Source organism: Catharus ustulatus, chromosome 21 (genome assembly GCF_009819885.2).
Source record: "Catharus ustulatus isolate bCatUst1 chromosome 21, bCatUst1.pri.v2, whole genome shotgun sequence".
Taxonomy (NCBI): Eukaryota; Metazoa; Chordata; class Aves; order Passeriformes; family Turdidae; genus Catharus; species Catharus ustulatus.
In genome coordinates, this window is record NC_046241.1 from 5,661,780 (window position 1) to 5,689,165 (window position 27,386).

Genomic DNA, 27,386 nt, shown 5'->3' on the forward strand with positions numbered 1-27,386 from the left:
CCGGAGGGGCACATCGTGCTCCCGGTTATGGCACTTACCTTTCCGGGGACAAGGGCTTGCTGAATGGGCAGGAGCTGCTGCTCCCACCTACCGGCAGGATTTGCGGGACACAGCTGAACCACGCCTGGGGACTGGGGATGGGATGCTGGGCAGTCAGGGACACGGCCTCTGAGCCAGCCCTTTTCCTCCAGGCTGGGGAACTCCAGCTCCCCAGCAGCCCTGAACTGCCCCTGCCCTTCCTCTGCCTGCCCTGCAGGGTCTGACACCTGAAGGAAAGGGGGAGCTGCTCTATAAACCCCAAGGGACCCCTGGAGAGCCAGAGCCCCCCAAGCACATCCCCAGTGCCAGCCAAACACAGCCCTTACCCCCCGACTGCTGGGACAGATCTGCTGGAGGTGCCCCTACTCCTCAGGAACTCAGGCTACACTTCCTAGTTTGATTTTCCCCTCTCCAGTATTTCCACTGAATGAATAGTCAAAATAATTGCTTAAACAATAAACAGAGCCTGGACCATGTTCTAAATAGCATCAGGTTTCTGAAGGGATTATATTAATCAAATGCGCTTGCTTTAATAACAGCAGGGGCATATTCAAAGGTTTTGTATTAGTTTAAGGCTTTATTAATTCGAGTCAGTTAAATAGGTCCAAATTTTTAATTTAATGATGAGTTCCTTTTATTAATTACTCAGTTGCAAATCACAAAATATTTAGGCTTGAAAAACTGTTCTAATTAAGTAAAAGGAACACACATCTGTTTATTAGTGTATTTCTAAATTTGTATGTGGGAATACTATCACTTCCAAATGCCTTCTGATTCACAGTTGTGCACTGCTCCAGGATTGAAAAGCTTTTTAGCAGGGTAGCAACATTATGTAATACTGCTGAAGAGTGTCATTAAACACCTGAAAGCAACAAGTCTCTTTTTAATTTGTTTTCATCTGTTTTAAGCACTGACACTCTGATGCTGTGGCAGTACCGCAGCACGGTGTTTTTTCACTACAATAGCTGGGGGATTGCTGCAGCCTCGCCAATGCATGCGGGACGTTTTTTCACTCAAATATTCTGCAGAAACCTCAGATCCTGCGTGTGAAGGGGCAGTTCTGCAGGGGGAAACTTCCCCGGAGCCCAGCACTGTGAAGGCATCTCCCCGTGGCAGGGATGGGAGCCGGGGATCCCTCGCAAGGAGAGCTGCACTCCGCTGGTTCCGCTGGGAACAAGCGCCGGTCACGAGCCATGGGAGAACCGAAACAGGGAAGCACCGATGGCCCCAGCACAACGGGCCCGGCCGCGGCCACCCGCGGGCGTTTCTGCTCAGGGCTTCCAGAGGGACGGATCCGCCACCGTGCCTCCCGTCCCCTCCCCTGGGCACGGCCCCGCAGCCTCTGTGGCACTGACCCTTCACCGCTCCTTCCCCGGGCGCTGTCCGGTACCTCCGCTCGCTCCTTCCCGCCGCCTCACGGGAGCCTCGCTCTCCCCTCAGGGCGGGCGGAGGCGGCACCACCTCAGCCGGGGGCTGGAGCGGCGGCTGCCCCGGGGCCGTGTGGGGAAGGGCGGCTCCCGCTCCTTGTCCCGCTCCCGAGGGCCGCCCGCCGGCGGCTCCCCCGGGCCGCCCCCGCGAGAGGGCGCTGGCGGCGCCCCCGGGACCGCCGAGTTTGAAAAGTGCCGGTCCGGGCGGAGCAATGGCGGCAATGGCGACCCCGCAGGTGAGCGCTGAGGGCTCGGGGGTGGTAGCCGGGCGAGCAGTGCCTTGGTGGGGGGGCTGTTCCCGCGCCTTTTGGGGTTCCCTGTGCCCTTTGGGGTCCCTCCATCCATGCCCCGCCGGGGGAGCACCGCACCCCGCCCCGCCCTTCGGGGCTCCTTCACGGGGCAAGCACGGCTCCGCCCTTCGGAGGTCCCTCCATCCATGTCCCCGTCGGGAAAGCAGTGCGGCCCTGCGCTCTCTGGGAGTCCCTGTGCCCTCCGGGGGTCCCTCCATCCATCCCCCCGCCGGGAAAATCCTGTGTCCCACCCCGCCGGAGCCCCGCAGAGGCGGCTGTGGTGAGGGGCTTCAGCCGCTCCCCCTCCGCTCGCATGGCCGCGCCCCAAGGAGGTGGGAGAAGGTGCGGGAAGCTGGTGGGATCCCCTAAAAATGTCCCTCTTCGCCTCAGGGAAATGGGGTTGGGGCCAAGTTGGTGCCTGCCGAGGAAATCTCTCGGCGTCGAGGAGGTGTTGGAGGCGAGGCAGGGCTGGCGCGGGGCCGGAGGGCAGGCAGGCTCCGTGCTGGGAAAATATTCTTGTCTGGAACAAACTCCCCGGAGAGGGGGAGATGTCCTTCCTCCTTCCCTTGAGACGAAAGTTTCAAGCCTAATCTGGGAAAGAAGGGACAGAGAGACCGACACAAAGAGCGCTGGCTGCCGCCCGACCGGGTTCTTCCCATCCCGGCGCTTCCTGGGCTCGCTGCTTCCCACCCTCGGCTTTGGAGTTGGGAAAGCTCCAGGCAGCACCACAAGCGACTTTTTCCTAAATTAGCCGCTAAGTTAGTGACTTTTGTGACTAAGTTAGTCACTAAGTTAGTGACTTTTTCTTGTAACACTTGAATGAGGCTCCCCGATGTGGGCCTCATCCCTACGGCACAAAGTTGCTGTGAAAGATGGGATTTAAGATGTCCTGGGAATGTTTGGGCTGCAGGGAGGATGGCAGCCTCACCACTGGCTTATTAAATGAAATTATAAATCAATTTCTGTGTTAGTGGTGAAAGTGTAAAGGCCAGGTCTGCTCTGAGCTTTGTGCAGGTGAAACTCATTTCCAAGCTGGGCATACTTGATGGGATGTGATCTCCCTGGCTGCAATCCAGAGGATTAAGTGTAACTCATACTGCTGAAATCTTTGCTAGTTAGACTTGTGTATGACACGAGCCTGGCAGAAGCCCTGGGTGAGCTCCAGCATCCCCACTACAAATGCCAAAAGCAAGCCAATTTCAGCTGCTTTGGGTATTTCTCTGCAAGCTGCAAATGCATTTCAGGATTGTGTTGGAGACTGACCTTCCCAAGGAACCCAAGAACAGCTGCAGCACAGGCTGTGCCAGTGTCCTGACACCCCACTGAAAGTCCTGAGCCAGAAGGCAAAATGGCTCAACCCACATGCAAATTTGTCTTTCCCGTGCTTCTCAAAAATGGAGTATTTTATCTTCCTGGTGCAAACAGTGTTGATGTTATGGCACCCTCTGATCCACAGAGGGGAAGATGGGGAAGTGAAACGTTACATTCTAAATATATTAAGAAATTTAGTGTGGTGCGTTAACTGATATTCAGATTAGCTTTTGACAGAGACTGATGTGGAGGAAAATTGACCTGAGAACTGCAGAGACTACCTGTTGTCTGAATCAATACCCAGAGCTTCATATTCAGCACCTTTTATTGGTATTACTCTTGTACCACTCTTTGCTCTGAATGGATCCAGGGGGGGAAATTCTTACACCCATTTGCATAGTTTGGATAGAAGATGAATCTATGTGCTTTTATTAGTTGTTTAAATGAGAATTGTAACCATCAAGCTCCTTTTAGTAACTTGCTGCAGGCTGGATAAAGAGCTTTTTGATTTTCCAACTTAGGGCTGGTAAAGGTTGCCTGTGACTCAGGAACTCCATGATTCAAGTTCTTCCTCACAAAACTTTGGATGTCTTTCAAAGCTCTGGCTTAATTCCTGGCTTTACTAATTGGGCGAGAACTTCCTGGAATCAGGATGTTAGTCTGAACCTTTTTGTTTCGTTACCAATCTGAACAACTCCTATTTTGGCTATTGTGGCCAGATCTTGGATTTAGGCCAACTTTTAAAATGGATTTTCCCCCCTTTTCCTTTGTGCTGTTGGACTGAAATTGTAGCAAAAACTGATCAAGGATGTTGAGTTGAGTCTTCGATTAAATAATTGTTCCTGGAGGAGGCTTTGGAGGCACTACACACTCTGGAAGTATATTAATGTACATGAGTAACACAAAGCCAACGTGGTTTGTTGTTGGAAATGTGGTCAACCAGTGACAGAGTGTGAAAACAAGTCGGGATTCCCGAGTGCTGTCTTTAGGCCCTGACGTGCTCTGTGATGTTAAGCCAGTTAGTGTAACAGTGCTTGATCATTTCTTTTGAGTTTAAGCCATGGGTGTGAGTCATTAATGCGAGGTTATGAATGCATTCATTGCTTTGGATGCCTTAAAGCTGCTCTTCTTGTTGAAGAGAGAAGCACAGGCTCTTGCTGGGATGTGTTCTGGTGTTGGGTAGCACCCTTAGGGATGCTTTGCAGCTCCTGTCAGAATCCAGTGTTTATTTGGGCAGTGAGATAAACCTCTGCTCTGCCCAAACTGGGCATGTCCAGAGTCTGTGACAGAGCAGCTCTGTCCAGAGCTGTTCCTGAGCCATACATCACTAGAACAAGTAGTATTGTAAATGTTGTAAAACAAAGCCCAGGACAAGTGTGAATGTCACTAATGCTACTCAAAATATTCGGTGTTCAACGTGGCCTTTAGAGAACAGAGATTGAGACAGCAGTCTGCTCACCTTTTCAGACACAGCAGACAGTCAAACTTTTGCTTGATAATTTGTAGGAACAGCTGTAGGGTTGTGTTCTTCTTCTTCAGGGACAACAGCTGAGAGTTAACACATGCTTGTGGCATTCCTAAAAGCTCTAACAGATTAGCTGAGATGTGTCTTTGAGCAGCATGAAGGCACAGTCAGATAAAAATCTATATCTAAAACATCATACTGGTAAAAGTTAGTCTTGGTCAGAAGAAGAGCAAATATTGGCTGAACTTTGATTCTTGAAGAACAAAGATGTGTGTAGACATTAAATAACAAGGGGATGAGTAAGATGAGGGGTTTTCTCCATTATAATTTAAATTAAGGCATGTTAAGATCAAAGTTGTGTTCTGTCCTCTGTAATTGAAATGTAAGTTGTCCTCTTGAAAAATTGGTGAAAGATTGACTTCAGAATTTCTGAGTGAATTGAAGGAGTGGAATATTATGAGGGTATTGCTGCAGTGTCATAAAAATGGTTGGCCTGTGTTGTCTCTGAAATCTTCTTGCTCAGTGCTCTTGGGCTGCAGGGCAGCTCTCTCTTGCAGCTGGGCAATGGTGTGAACTTAATGGATCCAAGCTTCCAGCAGAAACTGGAGGGTGAGAAGGAGCTGCTTCGCCGGGCTATCCAGAAAGAACTGAAAATCAAAGAGGGAGCAGAAAACCTGCGCAAAGCAACAACAGACAGGAAGAATCTCGTTCACATCGAGCACGTGCTGAAATCTTCCAACCGAAAACTGGAGCAGCTGCACTGGGAACTTCAGGAGCTCAATGCAAGGATTGTGATAACAGACAAAGAGGAGAGTACCACAGGTAGGTCTTGGGTCATGATTGACTGGAACATTCTGACAGAGTGCTTCAATCTCTAGAGATATTGAATTGTTACAGTCCATAGCAGAGGGCTCATGAGTAGTGGGAGCTTCTTGGTGTTTAGCTGATGAAATTAATTATCTGTGGTATAAAAAGTTCAGAATGATGCTATGAAGGTGAAAGGAGGTGTAGGGAGAAAACCAGCTGGGAGTGCCAGGCATGAACAATATTCAGGAATAGGTTGTAGGTGGAAGAGATATGAATAGAGTTTGGGCATTTGAATATCCAAGTATTTTATAGGATGAATGTGTATAAAATTGGATGAGTGCTTGTTAGGACAGGTTCATTGAGAAATTAAGAAATATTTACAGAAATGAGCTTGAACTTCATTTGGAAGTGTTTCCCAGTCAGTTTTGTAGACAAGACCTTTTTGTACCTTATTTTACAGCCAACTTTCCTTTGCAGAATCACCCATCTACAACCCAGTGAAATGAAATGAGACAAGATGACTAATGGTATTGATTGTGTTGTTTGTGCAGATGGATCTGTATCTCCAGATCCCTGTCTCTGGGAAAGAAACCCAGACCCCATGGCAAGGAAGGTTGAAGCTTTGAAAAAGCAGCTGCACGTTGAAATGAAAGTGAAGCAAGGAGCTGAGAACATGATCCAAATGTATTCAACATCCAAGGTAAGCAGGAATAAAGAGCCATTTGGGAGCATGGATTAGTGGATCAAAATTTGTCTTTTAAGTCCATACACAAATCTCTCTCTGATAATTGATGTGGGAGAGAAATTAATTTGCAAAGCTTGTTTGCCTGAATCCTAGCTCTTTGAGTCTCAGCATATTGACAGCACATAAGGGTGGTATAAGAGGTACATTAAGTCACTGATGAGAAAAGAAAGCTAAGAAAGCATTGGTGTTGTAACTGAGTTAGTTGGTGATGTTTTGATATCACTGAGTTGTTTAGGATAAAGCACAGTATGTGGTATCTCTTTATGTGAGAAAAATTTTCAGAGGTTTACTGGATTCATATTTGTATCATTTTTTGAGTTTGGCATAATCGTATTTAAAAGTCAAAAGATAATGTAAAACATTTCAAATCCAAGCTTATTATGAAGCTTTATTCAATAAGACCAGCAGTGTAAGAGTTCTGTGATATTTTTGTTTGTTCAAAACCTCTGCTCATGGAACACTGTAAGCACAGTTAACCAGGGAACAACAAGTCACAGTGACTGCAGGATTTGGTATTAACTGGGCACATCCTTGACCTGTCCTTTCCCTCTGCAAATGGAGATCGTGATCTCAGAGTCCTTGATCCTCAGTGGTGCCTCCTTTACATAACCACTCGTGTATTCCATTCCAGAGTCAGTTATGACTTTGTGCAAGTACCGCTTCACCCTTGTATGTGAGCACATCAGCATCACCCATTTTTAGTGATCATGGTTCTCTGCACCTGATTCCTTTCGATAGGAGCGGAAGCTGTTGGCTACAGCTCAGCAGATGCTTCAGGACAGCAAGACAAAGATTGAAATAATCCGCATGCACATTGTCAAAGTATCTCAGTCAGCAGGAGGGATGGAAGATACAGTGGATCCAGCAGGTAACATGCTTTAAGTAACTAACTGATACAGATGTAGACAGAGCCCTAAGATCCACAGCACTTGGCTGATTTTCATCCTTGCCATGTTTTACCTCCCAAATGGCCAGTGAGGATGGGGACCACCATCAGTGCTTTGGAGCTGCGCATCGAGGAGCTGAGGCATCACCTGCGCATTGAAGCTGCTGTAGCAGAGGGGGCGAAAAATGTGCTGAAGATTCTGGGGGGGAGTCGGGTACAGGATCGCAAATTTTTGGCTGAGGTAAGCAGACATTGCTCAGGCCTTCTTGAGAGGGTGGTTTCATGCCCCCACATTAGTGATTTATCATGAGTGATCAGGGTTAACCGAGTTACTAATTTAGGAATTTCCTGTCTCTGTCGAGACAGACTGGTATCACTTTCCCTTCTAGAGATAGCGTTCCTTGCTTTGGTGAAATTTCTCAGAAACGTCAGAAATGATACAAGTGGGGGTTCAAGCTTTATGGGAAAATATTTTATCTTTGTCCTGTATTAGCAAGATGTTGTCTTGTTGGATTTTTTCTCAGCTTACTGTAATTCATAATACCTGGCCTGAGGCTCTACATGGAAAAATTTTACCTGCTTTCTGTTCACACTCTTTCTCTTCACACTGGTAGGCTCAGGGTCGTTTGCAAGAGTCCTCTCAGAAGATTGATCTGCTGCGCTTCTCCCTGGAACGTCAGCTCAGTGAGCTTTCTCCTGATCACCCAAAAAGAGCACTCATTAAACAGGAACTAGTAAACACTTCCTCCCTGGGAGCCCGGCGTGGCAACATCCAACCCACTTCAGTCATCAAACCTACAGCCCTTACAGGTAAAGGGATCCTGCATGACATGTGAGGAGGACAGAGAGGAAAATGAATTCTATTTCTTCTCATTGTTGTTATATGGACATTGGATTTTCTAAGGGCTGGACTTCTGTCTTCTAGGTCAGGCAGAGCTTTCTGAGCATACAGATTTGCAGTCTGTTAATATGGAGTCAATTTAAACTATTACTCAAGAAATCATGAATCTGAGAAATTCTGGGACCTCTTTGAGGCCAGACTGACTGGAATCACTTTATCTTTTACAAAATAATATTCCTCATTCTCCTAAAATCCTCAGGAACACTGGAAGTGAGACTGATGGGGTGTCAGGATCTATTGGAAAATGTTCCAGGACGTTCCCGAATGACAAGTTCTTCTCCCATCTGTGGCAGCCCAAGCGATTTGAGGTCCCTTTCCCGGACACGAGTTGGCCTGGGCATCCATGGCCGTGGTGTTGCAGGAAAATACCGGAATGAAGAGCCATGTAGTGAGTACAGGGTTCCCTGCTGACCTGCTGGTGGCACATCAGAGCAAGGGGGCTTCTCACTGGGTCAGCCTGGTACGAGTGTTGTTATAAGAAACCTGATTTCTGCAAAACTAAGAGAGAGAATAAATTGCATTATGCCTGCTCCTCCTAGGACTCTCCTGGAAATTGGTTGGGATGTCCACCCTCAGCATGAGAGATTTTCTTTGGTGAAACATTATAATCCATGTTTCCTCCTTTGTCCAGATGAGGTCCTTGCTGTGCTCAAAGTCGACAATAAAGTGGTTGGCCAAACAAACTGGGGACCAGTTAATAACCAGGCGTGGGACCAGAGCTTTGCCATTGAGCTGGACAGGGTAAGTCTGCCTCAGATTCATGTGGTGTTTGCTTTTCCTTTTAACCTTACCTGATTTGCTTGTTTAGCTGCCATTCCACTTAGCTCAACCCTGTATTGCTGCTGTCCCCATGTCCTTTGGTTTGCCAGTTAGCTCGGCCTTCCCCTGGAGGCAGAGCATCTCTGCCAGAGAATCAGATAGAGCAGCATCTGCTGTCCTTCTCTCCTTATCTGAGCAGTTTTATTTCATCTTATCAGCAAAGCAGCTTTTAAGGATTTATAAAGGGGAGCCAAGACAGCAACCTCCAAGCGGGTCCATAGCTAAGAAGATCTAAAGACATCAGAAGCAGGGAACAAAAGCACTAAAGAAGTTTTTTATGTATACTCTTTAGTTTACTGATTTTTTTTTAAACAAATACATGTGCCATTTCCAGAGCATGGAGCAGTATGTAATTATTCTGCCTTTGTTTTCTCTCCCACCATTCACCCGTCTCACCAGTCTCGTGAGCTAGAAATTGCAATTTATTGGAGAGATTGGAGAGAACTCTGTGCAGTGAAGTTTTTACGTTTGGATGATTTTCTTGATAATGAGCGTCATGGGATGTGCCTCTCACTGGAGCCCCAAGGAATGCTTTTTGCAGAGGTATAAATGTAAGCTTTGTTTCTTTTTCAGGGAATTCTGTCTGTTTAGGGTGTCTGCCCTGAAAGCAGTCGTTCAACCCAGAATACAAGGAATGGAAGGAGCAATAATCTAGAAGGGTAGAATGGTACCTGAAACCCTCTTGCATCAATAACCCATATAAGAATAAGGAACAACATGATAGAATAGATGTGCACATGCCATAGCCTGGAGTGACTCTTAGCTGCTCCACTGTAATTATGTGTGTGTGTTCTGTGAAAATCCGTTCGTTTTTATTTGCTTTCATTGTGAGTCACTTTAATTAAACATATGGCTTAATGGTCAGGATTGAATCACAGAGACTGTAGAATCAGAGATCCAAACTCCCTCTGGCTATGCTTATTTTATCATCTTTCTGAGGCTAATAATAGTTTGAAGTACCATCAATGCAGAGATCATCTCGATAATCCCTTAAAAGCCTCAGTATTTTCTCCTTTGTATTGTGATGAAAGTTCCTGTGGTTATCATTCCAAAGTAGGATCTGAACCTCATGTACCAAAATTTCTCCCTACCTTCTTGTTTTTTGTGGTTGGCTTGTGGCATTTGGTTTTGTTTTTACTTCTGTGCCATGAACTACTGTGTCTGTTGCCCTGCAAATGGGCGTGTTCTTTATACATGGCTTCACAAACTAGATAGAGTTTTTGGGAAATACAAATTGGTCTTAATTCTGGGGGTGTTTTTAATTTCAGGTAGCAGATAATTGCAGTCTCTAAACCCACAACTGAAGTAGAAACTGATTAGAGTGAATGTGGAATAACCAAGTCTGGAGTATGGGAGTGACTTGAATCTTGCCAAACAGATAGGAAGGGAGATTTTGATGAGAAGACAGGCATGTGTGAAAATCTGGGTTTACAGTTTAAATGGAGAATCCTGACAAATCCCTTTTGCTTCTCTGACAGGTGATGTTCTGTAATCCTGTCATTGAGAGGAAGCCAAAACTGCAGCGTCAGAAGCGCATTTTCCCCAAACAGAAAGGTGAGGCACTGGAGAAGTGACTGTCCAGGGTGAGAGCAGGGGTTTGCACAAGCAGGTTCTGCTGTCCTACTCAATCTGAGAGATGTTAAAACTCTTGCTAATTACTGTGTTTGTGGAAGTTTGTTCATTACATGAAGTGCAGGCAGGCTGGGTGCAGCACCATCTGTAATGTAGCAGTGTCGTGGTGCTGTTACTCACAATTAACATTGCTAGGAGGATTTAATTGCTAATTATTTAACAGACTACTTAGCTTTGGGGCCTCCAGCATAAGAAGGACATGAACTTCTTGGAGCAGGGAGGGCCACCAAGATGCTCAGAGGGGTGGAGCCCCTCTGCTCTAGACACTGGCTGAGGGAATTGGGGCTGCTCAGCTCAGAGAAAGCTCTCAGGAGACCTTGGAGCCCCTCCCAGTGCCTTAAAGAGGCTCCAAGAAAGCTGGAGAGGGACTCTGGACAAGGGTCTGGAGTTACAGGACAAAGGGAGAATGACTTCCCACTGATAGGGCAGGATTAGATGGGATATGGGGAAGAAATTGTTCCCTGTGAAGGTGGTGAGGCACAGGTTGCCCAGAGAAGCTGTGGCTGCTGCATTCCTGGAAGTGCCCAAGGCCGGGTTGGATGGGGCTTGGAGCAAGCTGGGATAGTGGAAGGTGTCCCTGCCCGTGGCAGGGGATTTGAGTTAGGTGGTCATTAAGGTCCCTTCCAACCCAAACCATTCCATGATTCTCTGAGAAGATCCAGGACTCCAACTGTGCTAATTTAACCAGCCATGCTGTTACTGATGAACAGATACTGGAATGTTTTCTGAAAAACTCTGAATTACAGAACTGTAGCGTGAACAGGCTATTGACTATCTACCAATTCTCTAGAGCTAGCATCTCAGATTTATGAGATTTGTGTACCGGAATTGCTTGCATACTTTCTTATTTCTCTGCAAATTCTTTCTTGTGAAGCTGAATAAGGCAAAACTTTACACACTGAGCTTTTGTGGCAGTGAGGATAAATGAGATTTTATATTTATATTCTTCAGGAAGTAATAAAAATAATAAAAATATCCCAAATGTTTTACTCTTTTTAACACATTTTCAGAAACTTCCTGTTAACATACTGTGTAATTTAAATGTAGTGTTGAAAGAGAAGAAAACCTGACTTGAAGTAAAATCAATTTTTAATGTTCTATTCAATTTCAACTTGAAGATCATTATGGTATTGCATGGAGCTGAACTTAGGTGAAATAGCAGATCTGTTTTATCATCATCATTAATCTTTATTCCCTGAAGAAAACTTCATTCTCCCAAGGGTGAGCTACCCTTTTGGGGTAACCCACAAGTGTTTGGTTGAAAACTAGAGTTTAACACTAGGTGAGACTGTAATTTGTGTGCTGTAATCTTACTGGTGGTTTGACTCTGACTCCTCCAGGGAAGGAATTTCTCCGAGCTCCTCAGATGAACATGAATGTTGCAGCTTGGGGCCGCCTGATGATGAGTTTCCTCCCTCCCTGTAGTACCATCAGCACTCTAAGTCCCCCACTTGATGATCCCAATCACACAGATTTTCCTCCAGTTTCCCCACAAAGTCATGGTGATTCAGTGTCCAAAGGGAGTAGGTAAGTGATGTCCTGAGTGTTGTGTAACACTCTGAAATGGGTGTAGGGTAGATCTTAAAATTCTGTTGCACCTTACTGAGATGAAGACACTAATGAGAAAAATTTATCTGTCTAAAAATGAGATGTGCAGTTTCTGTGCTCAAAAGGAAATTCCATTCATTAAATGTCTTCACCAGTACAGTAACTGATCTATGCAAGGTCACCATGTGATTGGTATGATAAAAGTGAACTCTGCTTTCATGAGTAATGTAGCACTCAGAAGGGACATATTTGAGATTTTCAATGTGCTATTGAAGAAATTTTCCCCAAAAATAATTTTTTAAAACGGACTCAGTTATTCTCTAAAGAGTATTCCCACTGATGCACAGGACCTAGGAAAGAAAAAAAAAAAATTCCGTTTCTGTGTTGCTATTAAAATCAAGATTTCTTTAAATTCTTGACTTATTTCTACATACCTGTGTTTCATTAATTTTATAGCATCAGTGAGCCAGTGTTAGAATGTGAGTCTAACCATCTTTTAATTAATTTAGAAGAGCATATATCCTGTTGGTACTTCACAGACTGATGGTGGGAATCAGGGAGCCCTGTTGTACAGTGATTTGGACTGAACTAGCACAGCAGAGGTGATGCAAAGGTGTCTGTGCACAGTGCTCTACTCTAAGGCAAAATTTCCTTCAATTCTGTCTTACAAATACAGTGACTGCCCTGTGGCTAAGCTTGCATCTGCTGATGAAGCACCACCCAAGCCTCCACGCCTTTTTCTGGTGGCCAACTCCAAGGAATCAACACCATCTCCTGCAGATTCTCCAGTAACTGTCTGGGCTAATTGGGAACGTTGTCTTTGCTGCTTGGTGTTCTTTCAATTTGTTTATTACTGAAGAAATTTGCTATACTTTAGGGAGGTACCTCATTAGCTGGCTGATCTCCAGGAATTCAGAATCCAGTGAATTGTTTTGGCATGGAGTCTTCAAAAAGAGTTGCACTTCTACTTTTTTTAACACCTCTTTTTAAAAAATTGTAACTTGCTTTTCTTGGAGAAGCAAAATGTGAGGTGAGCATTGGGAGTTCAGGTCAAGAGTACAGAACATACTGCACAGAGGAAGCAGGGAAGGAGGGTCAGCAGGCTTTCAGGAGTAAATGAGGTTCTTTGTCATTAAAGAAACTGGGCAAAACCAAGAGCAGTTCTACTTTTCTGTCAGGAAGGAGCAGGAAATTTGCTTTGAGTGGTAAAATTATCTATTCTACCACATTTTACCCTTGCTCATTTGGCTTTTGTGATAGAGGAAACTGCATTCTTTGATCATTGTGACTCTTGACATGAGATGCCATTTTCTAGGAAGTAAATGTTCTATCCTAGACTTTTAAAAGTGTTTATTTTAAAAGATTTGACCCTATAAAAATTATTGTACATGGGAATAATTTTGTATATTCATAGATAATCTGTTTTTATGCTACTTACCTCCAAGCAGAGGCAATGACCATCTGCAAAAACATGTCTGTGGTCATGCTGGATCCTGACAGAGGACAAAAGTTGCATGTGGGTGTTCAGGTTAGACTTGATGATTTCGAGGAATGACCCACTGTGTTTTTCTTTCTCCTCCTAGTGCCTGAAGAGGCTCCATGTTGAGGAGAAGTCTTGCAGCTCTCCTGTAACAGGATTTCCAATCCCAGCGTCTCCAAGGTAACTGTGGATACCTTGGGCTGTCTCAGGTCACAGATTAAAGAGTCACTGGGCTCAAATTTTTGAGCATGAAGTCTAAAATTCTGCTCAAGGTGTGCTTTGGTTTCTCAGCAGCAAATTCTTAATGCTGGGTGGGGACAATACAATGAAAAATCTGCTTTGAACTTCACTTGTCTAAATGTCTGCTGTGTCTGTTCATTAACCCAAATATGAGCCTATTGGTAGGCTGTGCACTGCAGTGTAAGAGGTGATTTAGTGGAAAGTAGAGTCATTTAGCTGTCTTCAAGGGCTTCCTTGTGTTTGAAGTGCTGTGGTGTAGTGTATTTAGGTGTGTCTGTGTGCTAAGTAATACATTCCAGAACTACTTTTGGCACCCCTCACGCTCTTCTATTTCTATTGATTTACAGTATATTGTCTCTCATTATGATGGGAGGCATAAAGCAGGAAGTTGATTATAGTCTGTGGCTTATACAGACACATTTTGTATCTAACAGGGATACACAGCAGTAAATATACCCAAGACAAGGAAAAAATCAGTTTACTGTTGTTGAACAAAGACTGACTTAACAAGCAGAAATAGCGAAATCTTCATGGAGAGATACTCAGCTCTTCATTTCACTTTACTGGAGGAGTATGGAGTATGTCTGTTGCCTTTTAAAAATGATCCTGGACTAAAACATTTAGGATGTAGGTTGTTTTGGGTTTTTTTTACTTATTTGCTAGCAATTTTTTAGCCTGAGTTGCCTTGATAACACCTCATGGGTGACATTACCTTCTATGGCATCTCTTTATTCAGCTGTTTTCTTCCAACAACATGTTACTGTCCCAGTGTGTTTAATTTCCAGTTCCTGCTTGAGAACTTCTATTCTTCTTACACCCTTGTCCTCCTAGCACTGTAGGCATGTTTATGTCTGATTATAATTGCTGCTGAGCCTGCTTAAAGGAGCGTAGCTGAAATGGAGTTTTACTGCCCAGAGGATGGGGGTGGAGAGGAACTAATCCTGTTACTGAAAGTAACTGAGGGAACAAGCCTAGAAGAGTCAGAATTGTTGCTCCTGTAATTGTTGTCAGTACAGGTGGAAGTCAGACTGCTGCCGATTTCCTTACATCAGGGTTTCCTTCTTTCTTTATTGGCAGAACAGCAGCTCAAGCTTTAGTTGTCAGGATTAGGTGAGGGGTGGTTGGCACAGCTGTTTGCTTTCCTTTTCGCTATACAGAGTTCTTCCCTTGACACAAACACACAATCCTTTGTTATCTGCTCATGCATCTCTCGGGTGCTGTCTCTTCTCTGTTTTTCTTCAGGAAAAGGACAGTGCAGCTCGAGGATTTTCACTGCATCGCTATGTTGGGCCGTGGCCACTTTGGGAAGGTAGTAGAGAAGTACACTGTGAAGGGGGGCAGTGGTTGTGGCAGTGGGGCTCTGTCTGGGGTCTGAATAGGAACATTGCAGTACAAGAGAGATCTGTTGCAGTGCAGATACAGAACAACATACCCAGCCCAGCAGCTGGTAACTGTTGCTAACAGTCAGAATTCCTGAGGATTTGTGACTTCAAAGCCTGGAGAAAGCTGTCCTGAGTGTGCTAAATCAAATCACACCGTTGCCATTCCTTTCATGAGGATCACTAGTGGAAGAGCTCTATTCCCAAAACTGTGCATAGCTCCCTCTGTGAGAACTCTGAGGTGCTCCTGAAGCACTGGGCCAGCTGTGATAGCATTGTTTGGGAGAAGGACATAACTTACACTGACATCCTTCTGCAGCACAAGGAGCAAAACAGAAGTGCTCTGTTTTTCAAGTTCCTTGAGTTTGGTTTCGAGGATTACTGTCTGGAGTGGATGGAAATAGTTGGTGTCAATTTGAGTTAAAGTAATCTGATAAGGAAATATGAGATTGTTTGAAGTACAGCTTTTCTGTTGTCTTTCAGGTACTGCTAGCCCAATACAAGGCAACTGGGAAGCTGTATGCCATCAAAGCCTTGAAGAAAAAAGACATTATTAGGAGAGATGAAATTGATAGGTGAGCTTTGTTTAGAGATGGTACTATTGCCACCACTAGTGTAATCAAATGCTAGCAGGTATGGTGTGTACTGGCCATGGTATTCTTAAGTTAAATGTGACATTAAGACTTGGCTAAGTAAAATCAGAAATAAAGAAACTTAGAATGGTGTCTAACTTTTGTTAGAATAACACCGGAGGAACACTCTAAAACTCAAGGTTTGGAAGTATATAAGATAAATATTATATTAGCCCTCACTTTTTATTTCTCTAACTTAAGATGTAAAGGTTTTCTTATTCATCCTCTCTTTCTCAGAACAGGCTTTTCTGCTGAGTCTGTTTAACGCTGACATTTTCATTCTTTGAATCCTGGCAGCTTGAACTGCGAGAAGCGAATCTTTGAGGTGGTCAATTCTTCTGATCATCCATTCCTTGTGAACATGTTTGCATGTTTCCAGACCCCTCATCATGCCTGTTTTGTGATGGAATACACTCCAGGGGGGGATCTGATGATGCGCATACACGAAGATGTCTTTTCGGAGCATACGGCACAGTGAGTGACAATTAGTCTTGTCTCCAGGCACTATAAATTTTTAACTTGAATCTCATATATTGTCTGATAACTATTTCTGTCTTTTAGGTTTTATACAGCCTGTGTGGTCTTGGGGCTCCAGTTCTTGCATGAGAAGAAAATTGTTTATAGGTAATGCAGCAGAGACTCAAGACAGTTCAGCAACTTGAAGGTTGATTTTTCCTGTAGCAGTGTCTTGAGCTCACTCTCTTGCTGGGGTTTCTAATCTTTCTGCCTGTCTTTATTTTCCCTGCCGCTATCAGCATGTTCATCGTGCTCACAGTAGAGAAAGTCATCTAGAAGCTATTCATCTGGCATGTTGCAGGTGATTAATCCTCTGTGACATGTCAATACATTCTGGGGGGCACCTGTAAGTGCTTTCTTTTTTACTGGGATAGTCAGGTAATTTGTCATGCTGATGTGGGAGCTCTTTTCCAGATGAATAAGCTCCACCCAGCTCCAAGCTGCTTTGTGAGCCTTTCTTGTAGGGGAAAATATCAATCAATTAAGGGAAATCTTCAAAATAATGCATGATTAAACCAAATGTAGACTTTACTCAATCTAGATTTTATTCTCTTTATTAACATCTACCTTCTGTCTCTTGCAAAAAAACCATATTGGGTGGCAATCCTCAGTCTTCATCCACTGTTTTCTTTCATCTCCTTTGCCTGCAGGGACCTGAAATTGGATAATCTCCTTTTAGATGCTGAAGGATTTGTGAAGATTGCTGATTTTGGATTGTGTAAGGAAGGTGAGTAACTGAAGAAGCTGAAATTGAGCCATCAGGATCAGTTTGGGATCTGGGCTTTAGTAGGTGTTTGTGTGTAACTTGTATTAATCCCCATTTAAAAAAATTAAAATCAAAAAAGCAAACAACAAAAACCCCCTCACCTATCTCTCCATGATGAATTTCGAAATAATACCTTGTTATGTAATCTTCAAGAGACTTATGAAAGCATTTAAAATGTGCCTGTTTACTCAAAGGAACCAGAATGTAGGATAATATAAAACATGTAGATGGGTAAATGAGCAGTGGAACATGCAGGAAGTTCCCTTGAGTTTGCTGTTTATTTAAGCACTGTCTGTATATTTCTTATTTGGAGTTGTTGGGGGCCTCAGGTTTCACACTTCTCACTGGTAATTCCCCTTGCCCAGGTAACAACATCAGGTGACAAACTATAGCTTTCAGGAGGTGAGGCTGCATCAGATCCATTCAGTAACTTGTGCTGGATTTTACCAAAGTGTTCTTTTCCTACAGGAATAGGTTTTGGGGACCGGACAAACACCTTCTGTGGCACCCCTGAGTTTCTGGCCCCAGAAGTGCTGACAGACATCTCGTACACACGGGCAGTGGACTGGTGGGGCCTGGGTGTGCTCATTTATGAGATGCTTGTTGGTGAGGTAAGGGCAGCTTCCCTCAGGGCTTCTCACTATCAAGCCTTGGGGAACTGACCACCCCAAGTAAAATTTTGCTAAATGTAGCCAACTATGTATTAGTTCTTCAGTTACATTTTTCTCATTCATAGTGCTTGTCAAACAGTAATTAATCCATACACCTCCCTGCTGTTCTCATGCTCATTTAATAGTGAGGAATGGGTGCTATGTGGATTGAATAACAGAATGTTTCACCTGCAGTCACCATTCCCTGGAGATGATGAGGAGGAAGTCTTTGACAGCATTGTCAATGATGAAGTCCGGTATCCACGATTCCTTTCAACTGAAGCACTTTCCATAATCCGTAAGGTAAAGGGCTGATGGGTCTCTGGGCCCCTGAGGAATTTGCATTTACTGTGTAAGTAGATCCAGAGGGACTTGATTAGGATTGTATAGCATTTGTGTGTATAATCTGGAGGTGCTATATAGGCTAAGGAAATATTTAAAATTTGCACATATTTTCTCTTCCTTCTCTTTACATAAATGCAATTCTTCCATGTAAGGATGACTAAGCAGGCTGCTTACTGTTCCTGCTAAGTCTGGCACAGAGAAGTGTTGATTCAAGGACAGGAATGTCAGGGCCATTCAGTGGAGATTCAGTTTTTGAATGTGACCCCATAGTCACAGGTGCACAATTAAGCTGAGATGCTCCATGCAGTTTATGGTAGGTATCTTATTGCTGTTGGCAAATTGTTTACAAGGAACTAGGTCTGAGTTATTCCTGGCACATGATGACCTTGGTGCAAAGTGAGAATGAGGAAACACTGAGGGATCAATCCACCTCCTTTCTTTTGTTTTTCTCTCTGGAACATTATTTCTGTCCATGCTTGTTCCCATTGTTTAATTTTGAACTGATATTTCTGCAGCTGCTTCGGAAATGTCCGGAGCGTAGACTGGGAGCAGGGGAAAAAGATGCAGAAGAGATTAAAATTCAGCCCTTTTTTAAGGTAGGAACTTGGTTTATACCTCTCTTTTATTTCTTGTGTTTGAGCAGAGAGTGATTTGCTGTCTGTTGGTACTTAGGCTTATTTCCCTTTGTTATCAGGGAGATCTTAGTGATAGTTTCAGTTGCACCTCACTGCTCCATTCAGGAATATGTTTCAAGTCTTGTTTGAAATGACATTCCCAAAGTCTGTTTTCTGGGATCTTTATGCTTCCAGAGACAGTTTATTTCTGATTATGCTGTTTCTATGTATAAATATACTTAACTTGAGAGACATGAACAAATATTCCTTTTAAAATCAAACTGCAGCATCAAAGATGTTACCTAGTGATGACAGTGATTGTCAGTCAGTCTATTTGATCACCTGCATTTGCAGGATACACACGACTCTTAAGAGAAATGGAGGTTAAATTGCTTTGTGTCAGGGGTATGTGTCTGTTCCAGGCAAATGTTGCCATCCCTCCTAATTATTACTTATCTGCTCAAAAGTTTTTAGCCTTATAGCCCTTGGCTTTTGCACTGGAGCAAGAAAAGAACTTGGATGTCAGCAGAAATTGCTGGGATCTACAGATTCACCTGGTCATGGCTGAGCTATTGTTTTGTTCCTCCTATATACAGTTGTAAAATACACTGCATGGAATCTCTGCACCACCACCTGTGCTGTTTGCTTTGGGCCTTTTTTCAGTTCCCTCTTTTTTTTTTTTCTAATTAGTAGAAATAAGGCATGCAAATGATCCATAAGGGAGGCTGCAGTTCTCCCTCTGACTTCCACATTTCATAAATAATCTTTGTGTCAATCTGGCCTGTTTCCTCCCTTTTCTTACAGGGAATGGATTGGGATGCCTTGTTTGCCAGGAGGCTGAAGCCCCCCTTTGTGCCCACATTAAGAGATCCAACTGACATCAGCAACTTTGATGAAGAGTTCACTTCCCAAAAGCCAATCCTTACTCCTCCTGAGGAGGTTGCTCTCCTAACCCGTAAGGAGCAGACTGTCTTCAAGGACTTTGACTTTGTCTCCAAACACCTTTTAGGTGTGTGATTCCTGGGCTATAAAAACATGAAGAGATTGTTACCACCTTAAGAGGACAGAGACTTTGCATGGCCAGTGGAAAAGCCAACAGGATTTATAGTACAGGTAGTGCTGATGGCTCCAGGATGAGGTGCCCTGCAAGCTGAATTAACCTGCTGTGGGTTTTCCAGCCTCATTTGTTGGAAGGATCCTGGATGTGTATTACCTTTAAGAAATAATTAACATTTCACTGGGTATATCTTCTTCTGTCACTGAATGTATATGAAATTTGGAATTTAAGCTGGACTTGATGAAATCAAATCATCTCTGCAACCCAGGTTACTCTTTGCAAAAAGCCTAAGTAACTAGTGTGACTTTTTAAAGTTGTAGCATAGCAGGGGAATGGCCACATCTCACTGATTTTCTAGAGCTGCAGCATTCCCTCCTGGTAATGGTTTTATGCCATTTCCCATTCATAATTATGTGTGTGCCAGACAAGGAATGGATTTTAACATTACCAAGACAATAGTGTTTGATAATGATCCAAGTGATTTATCAGAAGGAAGATTAATCTTTCTACTTAAGCTATTGATTTTAATGATATCAAACTCCACAGCTTTGCACATTTTTTTTTCTTTTTTGAAAATAAAGTTACCTTTCCCTATAATAAATATTCAGCTTTTCATCTCCTTTGTGTCAGCTGAATGTTTCAGATCAGGGCTAACCAAAATACTTAACATGAAGGAATTTAGTTTTCTCCATAAATGCCAGTAGTAATATTTTCTTTCTTTCCTCCTTCTCACTCAGGTTGTCTGTGTACATATTGCATGGTGTCATCAGCTGTCAGATACCAGTGGCTGCAGTCAGGTTATCTCTGCACAGATTTTATCAGTGTGTACATCCTGTATCATTTTTGGGGACAGCTAAGTAATTACAGTCAGTCCTGGAAAAGCAGTGAGTTAAAGGTGATTTCATTGCCTTGTAATCTGTCTTGTAATTATACTTGACAAGATACATTTTCATGTCTTAAATTCATAATGTTAGTTCGTTGGGTAAAATGGGAGGAGTTTTTAGAGATGAGGCATCTGATGCAAACAAGGACACAATCATTGCTCTTTCAGTTTGTCTTCACCAGACGGAGACAGGAGTGGGACTGAGGCAGCTCTGCTGTAGCTGGAGACAAGGATCTAGGGAATTGTTAAGCCAAGTGCTTCAGGATTCAGTGAGGTAAGAGCTCTGTTGTAAAAACCAGGGATATCTCACACTCAACCTCGATTTCCTGTTTTCAGAGCCAAGTATAGCTGCTTCTGAAAATTCCCGTTACAAAGATCCTTTCAACCTCCTGCTCAGCCTGGCAGTGCACTGGCCTGTTAGGGCAGGGTACACATTTTCCTCACTCTTGTCTGAGTGGCAGTTGGTGTTGGCCCCTGTGGTGTGTTTTGTGGCTTTAGTTCAAGGCCACTGTGCAGTGGATTGTTAGCACAGGTGAAACCTAGCGCTTGAATTCATAGAGAGTCATAGAGAATTTAAAAATGCATATTTAATATTTTATTTTATAATTTATGGTTGAGTAAAAAACAAAAACAAAAAAAGGTAAATTAACACCCAGGTGTATTTTAAAGAAATACCAAACAGAGCAAAACCGCTTTGAGCTGTTGAACCTGCTGATAAACTTTCATTTGACTGATACTTGAAGAACCAGGAATTGCAATGTGACACGACCCACATTTTAGCAGGTACCACAGCAACACAAGCAAACTGCAGAATCCTTCTGAATGGTGTAGCAGCTTTTCAAAAACAATCCTTAGTGTTTTGAAATTCCTCTGATAAAGCTTCTACCCTGAACAAACCAGACTGTACACAGATTATAAACTCTGGAGCTGGTTACAAAAGGATCTTTTGCTGCATTTAAATTGCTTTTGAACTGTCATGCTGTGTTAGTAACTACACAGTCTTTTCATGAGTGCTCATCAACTTTAAACCCTGAGTGCTTCTGAGCTGGTGTTAATTCCTGAGGCAAGACAATTAAGGCACAAGATAATTTTAACTAACATTTTGTTGTGGTGGTTTTTCTTGTTTTGTTTGTTTTAACAGAAAAGGGTCAGAACTAAAATTCTCACCACAGCCTTTTTTGTTTTAAAGCTAAGATTGGTCATGCCAAATTTCCTTTTAGTTCCCCATGGAAATCTGAAGTATGACCTTTTATTTCAGTGGAAAACAGATCCTGTTGCTGCTGTCCTGAAAGCTGTCAGCATCTCTCATCTCTGTTAATCAACCAGGACCTGGCAGCTTTTGTCTTGCATTGAAATTGTATTTTATTAACATGTCCCTAGTGAGTTGAGGTAGTAGTAGTGTTACCAACAGTGTTACTGGAGTTAGGCACGAGGTACCCACCTCTGCTCCTGCTTCCATCCCAAGCTACAGCAAAGGCCTGAGCACAGTGTTATCTACAGAAGTAACTCAGTAGCCAAGGATTACCTTTCTGTTCAAAGAAAAGTTAAGGTATCATTCTTCACTGACTTGATTCAAAACAGTGAATTGTTTTGCAGCATCATCAACTTAAAAAGCCATGAGGAAGCTGCTCAGGGCATCAAAAAATACAGGTTAATTATCTTGTAAGATTAATTGCATGTCTTACAGCTCTTTCTCATGCACATTAACAGTATTAAGCCTTAAGTCTTTGTGGAAAGCATTAAGCTGAGGCATGTGGACAAAATAAAATTTGCTTTTGACTCTTTAAATATTTACTCAAGTATTTCTCTTACATGCCTGATGCTACTGCCAAAAGGCACTGCAGTTCTCACAGTCAGAACTTGGCTGAAAAAAGCCACAGGAATTACACTGATCCTGGCTGGTTTTATCTGTAATTGCTGCTGTTCCCTAGCAGCAAAAGGGAGAGAGACCTTGGAGAAGTGAACATGAATAGTAACACTAATCTTGTATTTCTCCTGGAGAGATGTGGATGCACTAAACAAAAGGAAATAAATTTAGAGAAATACTTTGCTCAGTCTAGAAATCAGCTCTGCTGGCTTTTCCCTTTCCAGAACGGAATTCTTGCCTTTAACAGTGCTATTTATATATAAAAAATAACCCAGACTATCCCTGAAATGTAATTTGAAGATTAACAGGTTCTGGAGCAGATTGCACAGTCCCTGTTGCATTAAAGTTCAGTGCAAGGAAACAACATCCCTTGCATTAGCAAAGCTTTACCCAGCAGCCTGCCAGGTGTGTTGGCACACTGGGACTAGACAAGCTCACTGTTCATGTGAACATAGATGTTCTCCCATGCAGTGAGGTGGCGTGAACAGAAGAATGTCCAGAGATTGAGGATTATCCCTTGGTCAAAGGGGTTCTCCAGCTCGGAGTGGCGCAGGTAGGAGATGCGGTGGTGAGACATGAACTCCCAGGTTGTGGTGTTGCATGAGATCAGGTACAGCTGGGAGACAAGCAGCAGCAGGACCACAATGGTGAATATGAGTATCAGGAGGAAGGACACAAGCAGGAAAATGTTGTGTTTCAGCCACTCCCAGGATTGTTCAAAGTAGAGGCCTGACCTTTCAATTCAAACAAATAAATCTGCAGTTAAAGAAGCAGAACTAGTTTCATAAACTAAGCAAACTTGATGACACATTTAAATTTGATTCATAACTAATGAGCTGCTGATAATCCTTGACAACAGAGAGTTAATATACTATGAAGAGACTGCACCATAGGGATTGGAATCTAAGTTTAGAAGATGCTGCTTCCCCTAACAGCTGTGAGAGACAATCACCCTGAGTTAACTCCTCTCCTGAACAGCTGGAACCCTGTTGGAGTTGCCAGCACTTGAATGTGTAAACAAAGATTGTGTTACAGTGACTGAAGCAAAATGAACAATGAAACTTAAATTATCAGATTCTGCTCCAGGATGCAAAAGAGGGTGAAGATCCAAAGCCAGTCCAGCCACTGCTATGTTCTATGGCAGCCTGAGGAGCACCACAGCTTTCAGCAGTCTAAGAGGTCCAAATGCCATCTCCCAGCCTTACCAAGCAACACGGCCTCCCCACAGCAGAACCACAAGCTGCACACTCAGGTAGACTATGAAGAGGGGGTGATTCCTTTCTCCTACACAGTTCTCAAGCCAGGGGCAGTGATGGTCGTAGCGCCGCACGCAGTGCTGGCACAGCTGGCAGTGCCTGGCTCGCATGGGTTGCTGCAAAACACAATCAGAAAAAGAAAAAACCCACTGGCTACAGTTCATGGCTGTCCCACTCCTGTTTGGTAGAAGAGAACATCATGCAAATCTGTCTTTCTCCACAATATTGTCCCTAAAACACTCACTTATGAGACAACAGCACATCAACGTTGCTAAGGTAAATCAAAGGGATTGTGATTCTCCTGGTCAAGTCTCAAATGGGTGGCATTTAAATCAAATTATTCTCCCACACTCCTGTCCACACATTCTCATTATTATCTACTCACTGTATGAAGTCCAGCATGCCAAGGAGGGAGACAAAGCCAATCAGTGTGGCCAGGAAAGCATAAGCCAGGGTACTGAGGTGAAAAACCAGGACCACTACTATCAAATAGAGCTGGCAGGGATGCAATGCTTTTTGGGAATGCACAGAGAGGTGCCTCCATATGAGTACAAGACACTTGCACAGAAAACAGCTCAATTACCAGGCACAGAGAAGGTGAAAGACCTTCTGAGAAAAGTAGTGCTTCCTAGGATTTGTCCCCTGCAGTGTATAAAAGCTTTGCCAGCTTTTCCTCTTGCAATAAGCACATTCCTCCTGGTTGATACTCTTCAGGAATTTATGGGAGCTAGGGTAATGCTTAATTTCATTAAGCTGATAAGGATCACTCTGAAAACAAGCCTTTTTAGGCTGACTGTTTTAAGAGCTAATTTCATTGCTGTAATTTCTCCTTCATGCTGTCTTTTACTATTCAGGCCAGTGTTTTGTTGTTTTAAGGCCTCTGAACAAGTTCACAACAATGAGCAGTTCTCACATGTCACACTCAACTGCCTTTCTGAGTATCAAGATATTTTCAAAATAACTTCTCTGACAGTACTGCAAGGTCTGGTTGACATGGCAGTAAGAATGCAGAATACAATTTTCTCATGGCAACAAAACATTCTTGTTTCTATAAACCAGCAGGGAATTGTTCCAGCCTTGGAAAACTGGCCTGTGTGCCAGTGTCCATCACTACTACTTGTGTAGCTAACAGTCTGCCCAGCCTCCTCTGAGCAGCAGTTAGAGACCACCAACACCAGCTGAAGAACAATAAAAGCTTTCAAATCACTCATCCCTTCTTCTTCCAGCACATCCTGGATGCCCACCTTCACCAGGCAGTAACCACAGCGCCGCAGCTTAACATCACCTGGAATCTGAGGGATCACCGCCCCTTGTCCTTCCTACAAAAAAAGAGAAAGGGAGGGACTGAAGAAGGTTCTTGGACTGCTGTCTAGGCATTACTGAGCTGTCTTGCTGCATCCTTTTGCTTAACAGTTACACAGTGCTTGTTATGTCTATCATTAGGAGCAAAGTAATTCCTTAGAATTCCTACAGAAGCTGCAGACAGTTATGGTAGAGTGAGAGAACAGGTTACTGTAACCCTGCAAGGAATGTTTGCACAGAGGCAGAAATAACTGTGGACAAAATATACTCTGGGACAAAAACAAAGTTAGACTTCACTTATAAACACAGTAACAATATCTTTTCAGTATGAGCAGTGCTAATTAGTCATAGACAGCCAACACTGGCATTAATGATTGATAATGCTTTTATCCTACTATAAGGCTGTTAACCTTGAGCAGACTAGCAGTTACTGAAACTTTGCATCACCATTTATTTCACTGTAACTTGTTTGTGGATGTGTCCTCTGAGAGGGTAACAAATCCATAAAGAGTTCAATAAATAGAGCTGCAGAGAGCACTGTCTGCCAAGGCTGCCTTTCAGTTCGGGACTTTTTTTGCATTTATACCACTTATCAGTTATTGTAAAATAGGTCATATATACACTGCACAGGCCACTGCAGCCTCTGCTCTAGGAGAGGACTTGGGCTCAAATGGCACAGTTATGTACAAGAGCACTGTGGAGTTAAAGGCACATTTAAAGCCTGTAAACCCTATTGCTGTCACGAAATACCAGTGTGAGACAATCTGTGCCCATCTCCAAATGGTCTGTGCACGTGTTGTTCATGCCAGCACGACAGAAACTGTTTCAGATTGTTCTTACCTACCAGAGTGGAAAAAGTAGAAAAGCCTATAGACTTTACAGCTACTCCACTTTGTTCTATTCATGAAGGGATTTACCTTCACTTCCTCTTCAGGCTTAACAAAACCCGGATCCATGAGAGACACCTTGAAGTACAGCAGGATCGAGCATAACACCAGCAAAACGAAGATCAGCGGCTGAAGCAGCTCCCCGCGCTCCTCTTGCTTTTGCAGATCTGAAAGGTACCCAAAAAACACAGAGCAGCAGCTCCTTGTGAAGCGTCCGGGATTTTTCTTTTTGGGCTCAGCAAAGGGGTCCCGAATCTATGAAGATACAGAGAGACAGGCTCTCTCTGAAGGAGAGAGGAGAGGCTGAGAAGGGGCTCCCCAGGATCGCCCCTCCCTCGGGGCACCCCCGGGCCGCGGCCGGGCGACCACGGCCCGTGTCCCGGCCCGGCCCGGCCGCCATCCCCGCCCTCCCTCCGCCGGCCCCCGGGGGCGGAGCGGCCCCGGCCCGGCCCGGCCCCGGCCACCCCCTCCCCGCGGCCCGGCCGGGCACCGCCTCACCCGTGCGGTGCAGGAGGAGTCCGAGCGCCAGGGCTGTGCTCAGGGCCGGGTGTGCGGCCCGCACCCAGCGCCCGCCCGGGCCCATGGCCCCCCGGCTGCAGCGGCTCCGCCGGCCCGGAAGGCCTCGGGGCAGCGCCGGGCGGGACACGGGCAGGGCACCGCCCCGAGGCGGGGCCAGGCCGGCCCTGCCCTTGCGGGGGAGGCTCCGCTGGGATGTTCGGCTCCTTCCACGGCCCCCACGTTGTGCCTTGCGGGGTTTTTCCTCGAGGAATGTGTTGTCCCTGAGCCCTGTCCTGCCGCCCTCACGCCGGGCTCTGGAGCGCAGGGCTGGGCAGACTGTGCAGAGCCTTCTCCACAGCGGGGCAGGCACTGCTGGATGCACAGAGCTGTGATGGTCGGGCTGCAGGTGCCATTCAAAGGCTCCTCGAGGTGGTTCCCGAGGTGCTGCACCGCGTTAACCCTGCTCTCGCCAAGCTGGTTATTCCATGTGTTGGTTTCCAGCCCCCGGGAAGGAGCGCAGAGAGGCTGGAAGCAGCTCCACGGCTCCATTAACCAAACAGAGCCTGGAGAATGCCTGACATAACTCGAGGAGGGATTTGATCTGCTTGAGAAGTCTGCAGTGAAGAGGCTCCTGGCTGGGTGAGGTCACTGAACTCCCCCGAGGGAAGCAGATGTGTATAGATAGACTCTTTCTCCGCTGGAACAGACACCTAAAAGCAATTGAATTGCACCTGGGATGTGTTTCTGTCTCTTGCCAACAATAAATAAATCGAGGTGACTACAGCACATATATATTTACACTTTGAGTGTCTAAGGGAGATAAATGTCATCACAGATCTGTAAAAGTTCCAAAATCAGTGCTTTCTCTTTAAACTATTTTCAGTTTTAACATAGCTATACCTTGCTGCTTTTGTTACCTTCTTTCCCAATAACAGTTTGGAAATACCATATTTATAAATTTATCTGGCAGCACCTGACAAATAGTGAGTTCCACAAATTAATTATGTTAGTCTCTTCACATGAGTCAGTGGCCACCTGCTGATGCCAGGAAAGCACCTGGTTGTGTGGGTCACTTGAATGGTTTACCTGAGACAGCTGGGTTGAAATGTTAATAAGAATTGTCGACTGCGTTTCCAGCAATCAT

At 44.4% G+C, this 27,386-nt stretch overlaps 2 protein-coding genes across 2 annotated transcripts; one reads left to right on the forward strand and one right to left on the reverse strand.

The window, feature by feature from the left end:
* The first annotated feature begins 1,628 nt into the window (after positions 1–1,628).
* On the forward strand, positions 1,629–20,362 carry PKN3 (protein kinase N3). The gene is made up of 22 exons (XM_033077897.2): positions 1,629–1,702; positions 5,072–5,354; positions 5,891–6,039; positions 6,823–6,952; positions 7,060–7,211; positions 7,585–7,780; positions 8,071–8,259; positions 8,503–8,612; positions 9,090–9,233; positions 10,169–10,244; positions 11,663–11,849; positions 12,547–12,658; positions 13,454–13,530; positions 14,833–14,899; positions 15,453–15,544; positions 15,899–16,075; positions 16,163–16,225; positions 16,768–16,844; positions 17,352–17,494; positions 17,729–17,836; positions 18,394–18,474; positions 19,297–20,362. Exons 1-22 carry the CDS (start codon positions 1,679–1,681, stop codon positions 19,507–19,509), a joined length of 2,850 nt encoding a protein of 949 aa, XP_032933788.1. The 5' UTR covers positions 1,629–1,678; the 3' UTR covers positions 19,510–20,362.
* A 1,190-nt stretch (positions 20,363–21,552) lies between these two features.
* Positions 21,553–26,334, reverse strand: ZDHHC12 (zinc finger DHHC-type palmitoyltransferase 12). The gene is made up of 5 exons (XM_033077892.1): positions 26,243–26,334; positions 25,775–25,911; positions 24,800–24,874; positions 23,505–23,671; positions 21,553–23,033 (listed from the first exon to the last, which is right to left on the reverse strand). The coding sequence occupies exons 1-5, from the start codon at positions 26,325–26,327 to the stop codon at positions 22,724–22,726; spliced, it is 774 nt and encodes a 257-aa protein (XP_032933783.1). The 5' UTR covers positions 26,328–26,334; the 3' UTR covers positions 21,553–22,723.
* Positions 26,335–27,386: the final 1,052 nt, after the last annotated feature.

Bases quoted from the DNA above. Each gene is read 5' to 3' on its own strand.
- PKN3 (XM_033077897.2), top strand. From the start codon at position 1,679: ATGGCGGCAATGGCGACCCCGCAG. The intron at 1,703-5,071 runs GTGAGCGCTGAG...CTTGGGCTGCAG, and splicing joins CGGCAATGGCGACCCCGCAG to GGCAGCTCTCTCTTGCAGCT. The intron at 17,495-17,728 runs GTAAGGGCAGCT...TTTCACCTGCAG, and splicing joins ATGAGATGCTTGTTGGTGAG to TCACCATTCCCTGGAGATGA.
- ZDHHC12 (XM_033077892.1), bottom strand. From the start codon at position 26,327: ATGGGCCCGGGCGGGCGCTGGGTGCGGGCCGCACACCCGGCCCTGAGC. The intron at 24,875-25,774 runs GTAAATCCCTTC...CTTTTTTTGTAG, and splicing joins AGCCTGAAGAGGAAGTGAAG to GAAGGACAAGGGGCGGTGAT. The intron at 23,034-23,504 runs GTAAGGCTGGGA...TTGAATTGAAAG, and splicing joins TGGGGAGGCCGTGTTGCTTG to GTCAGGCCTCTACTTTGAAC.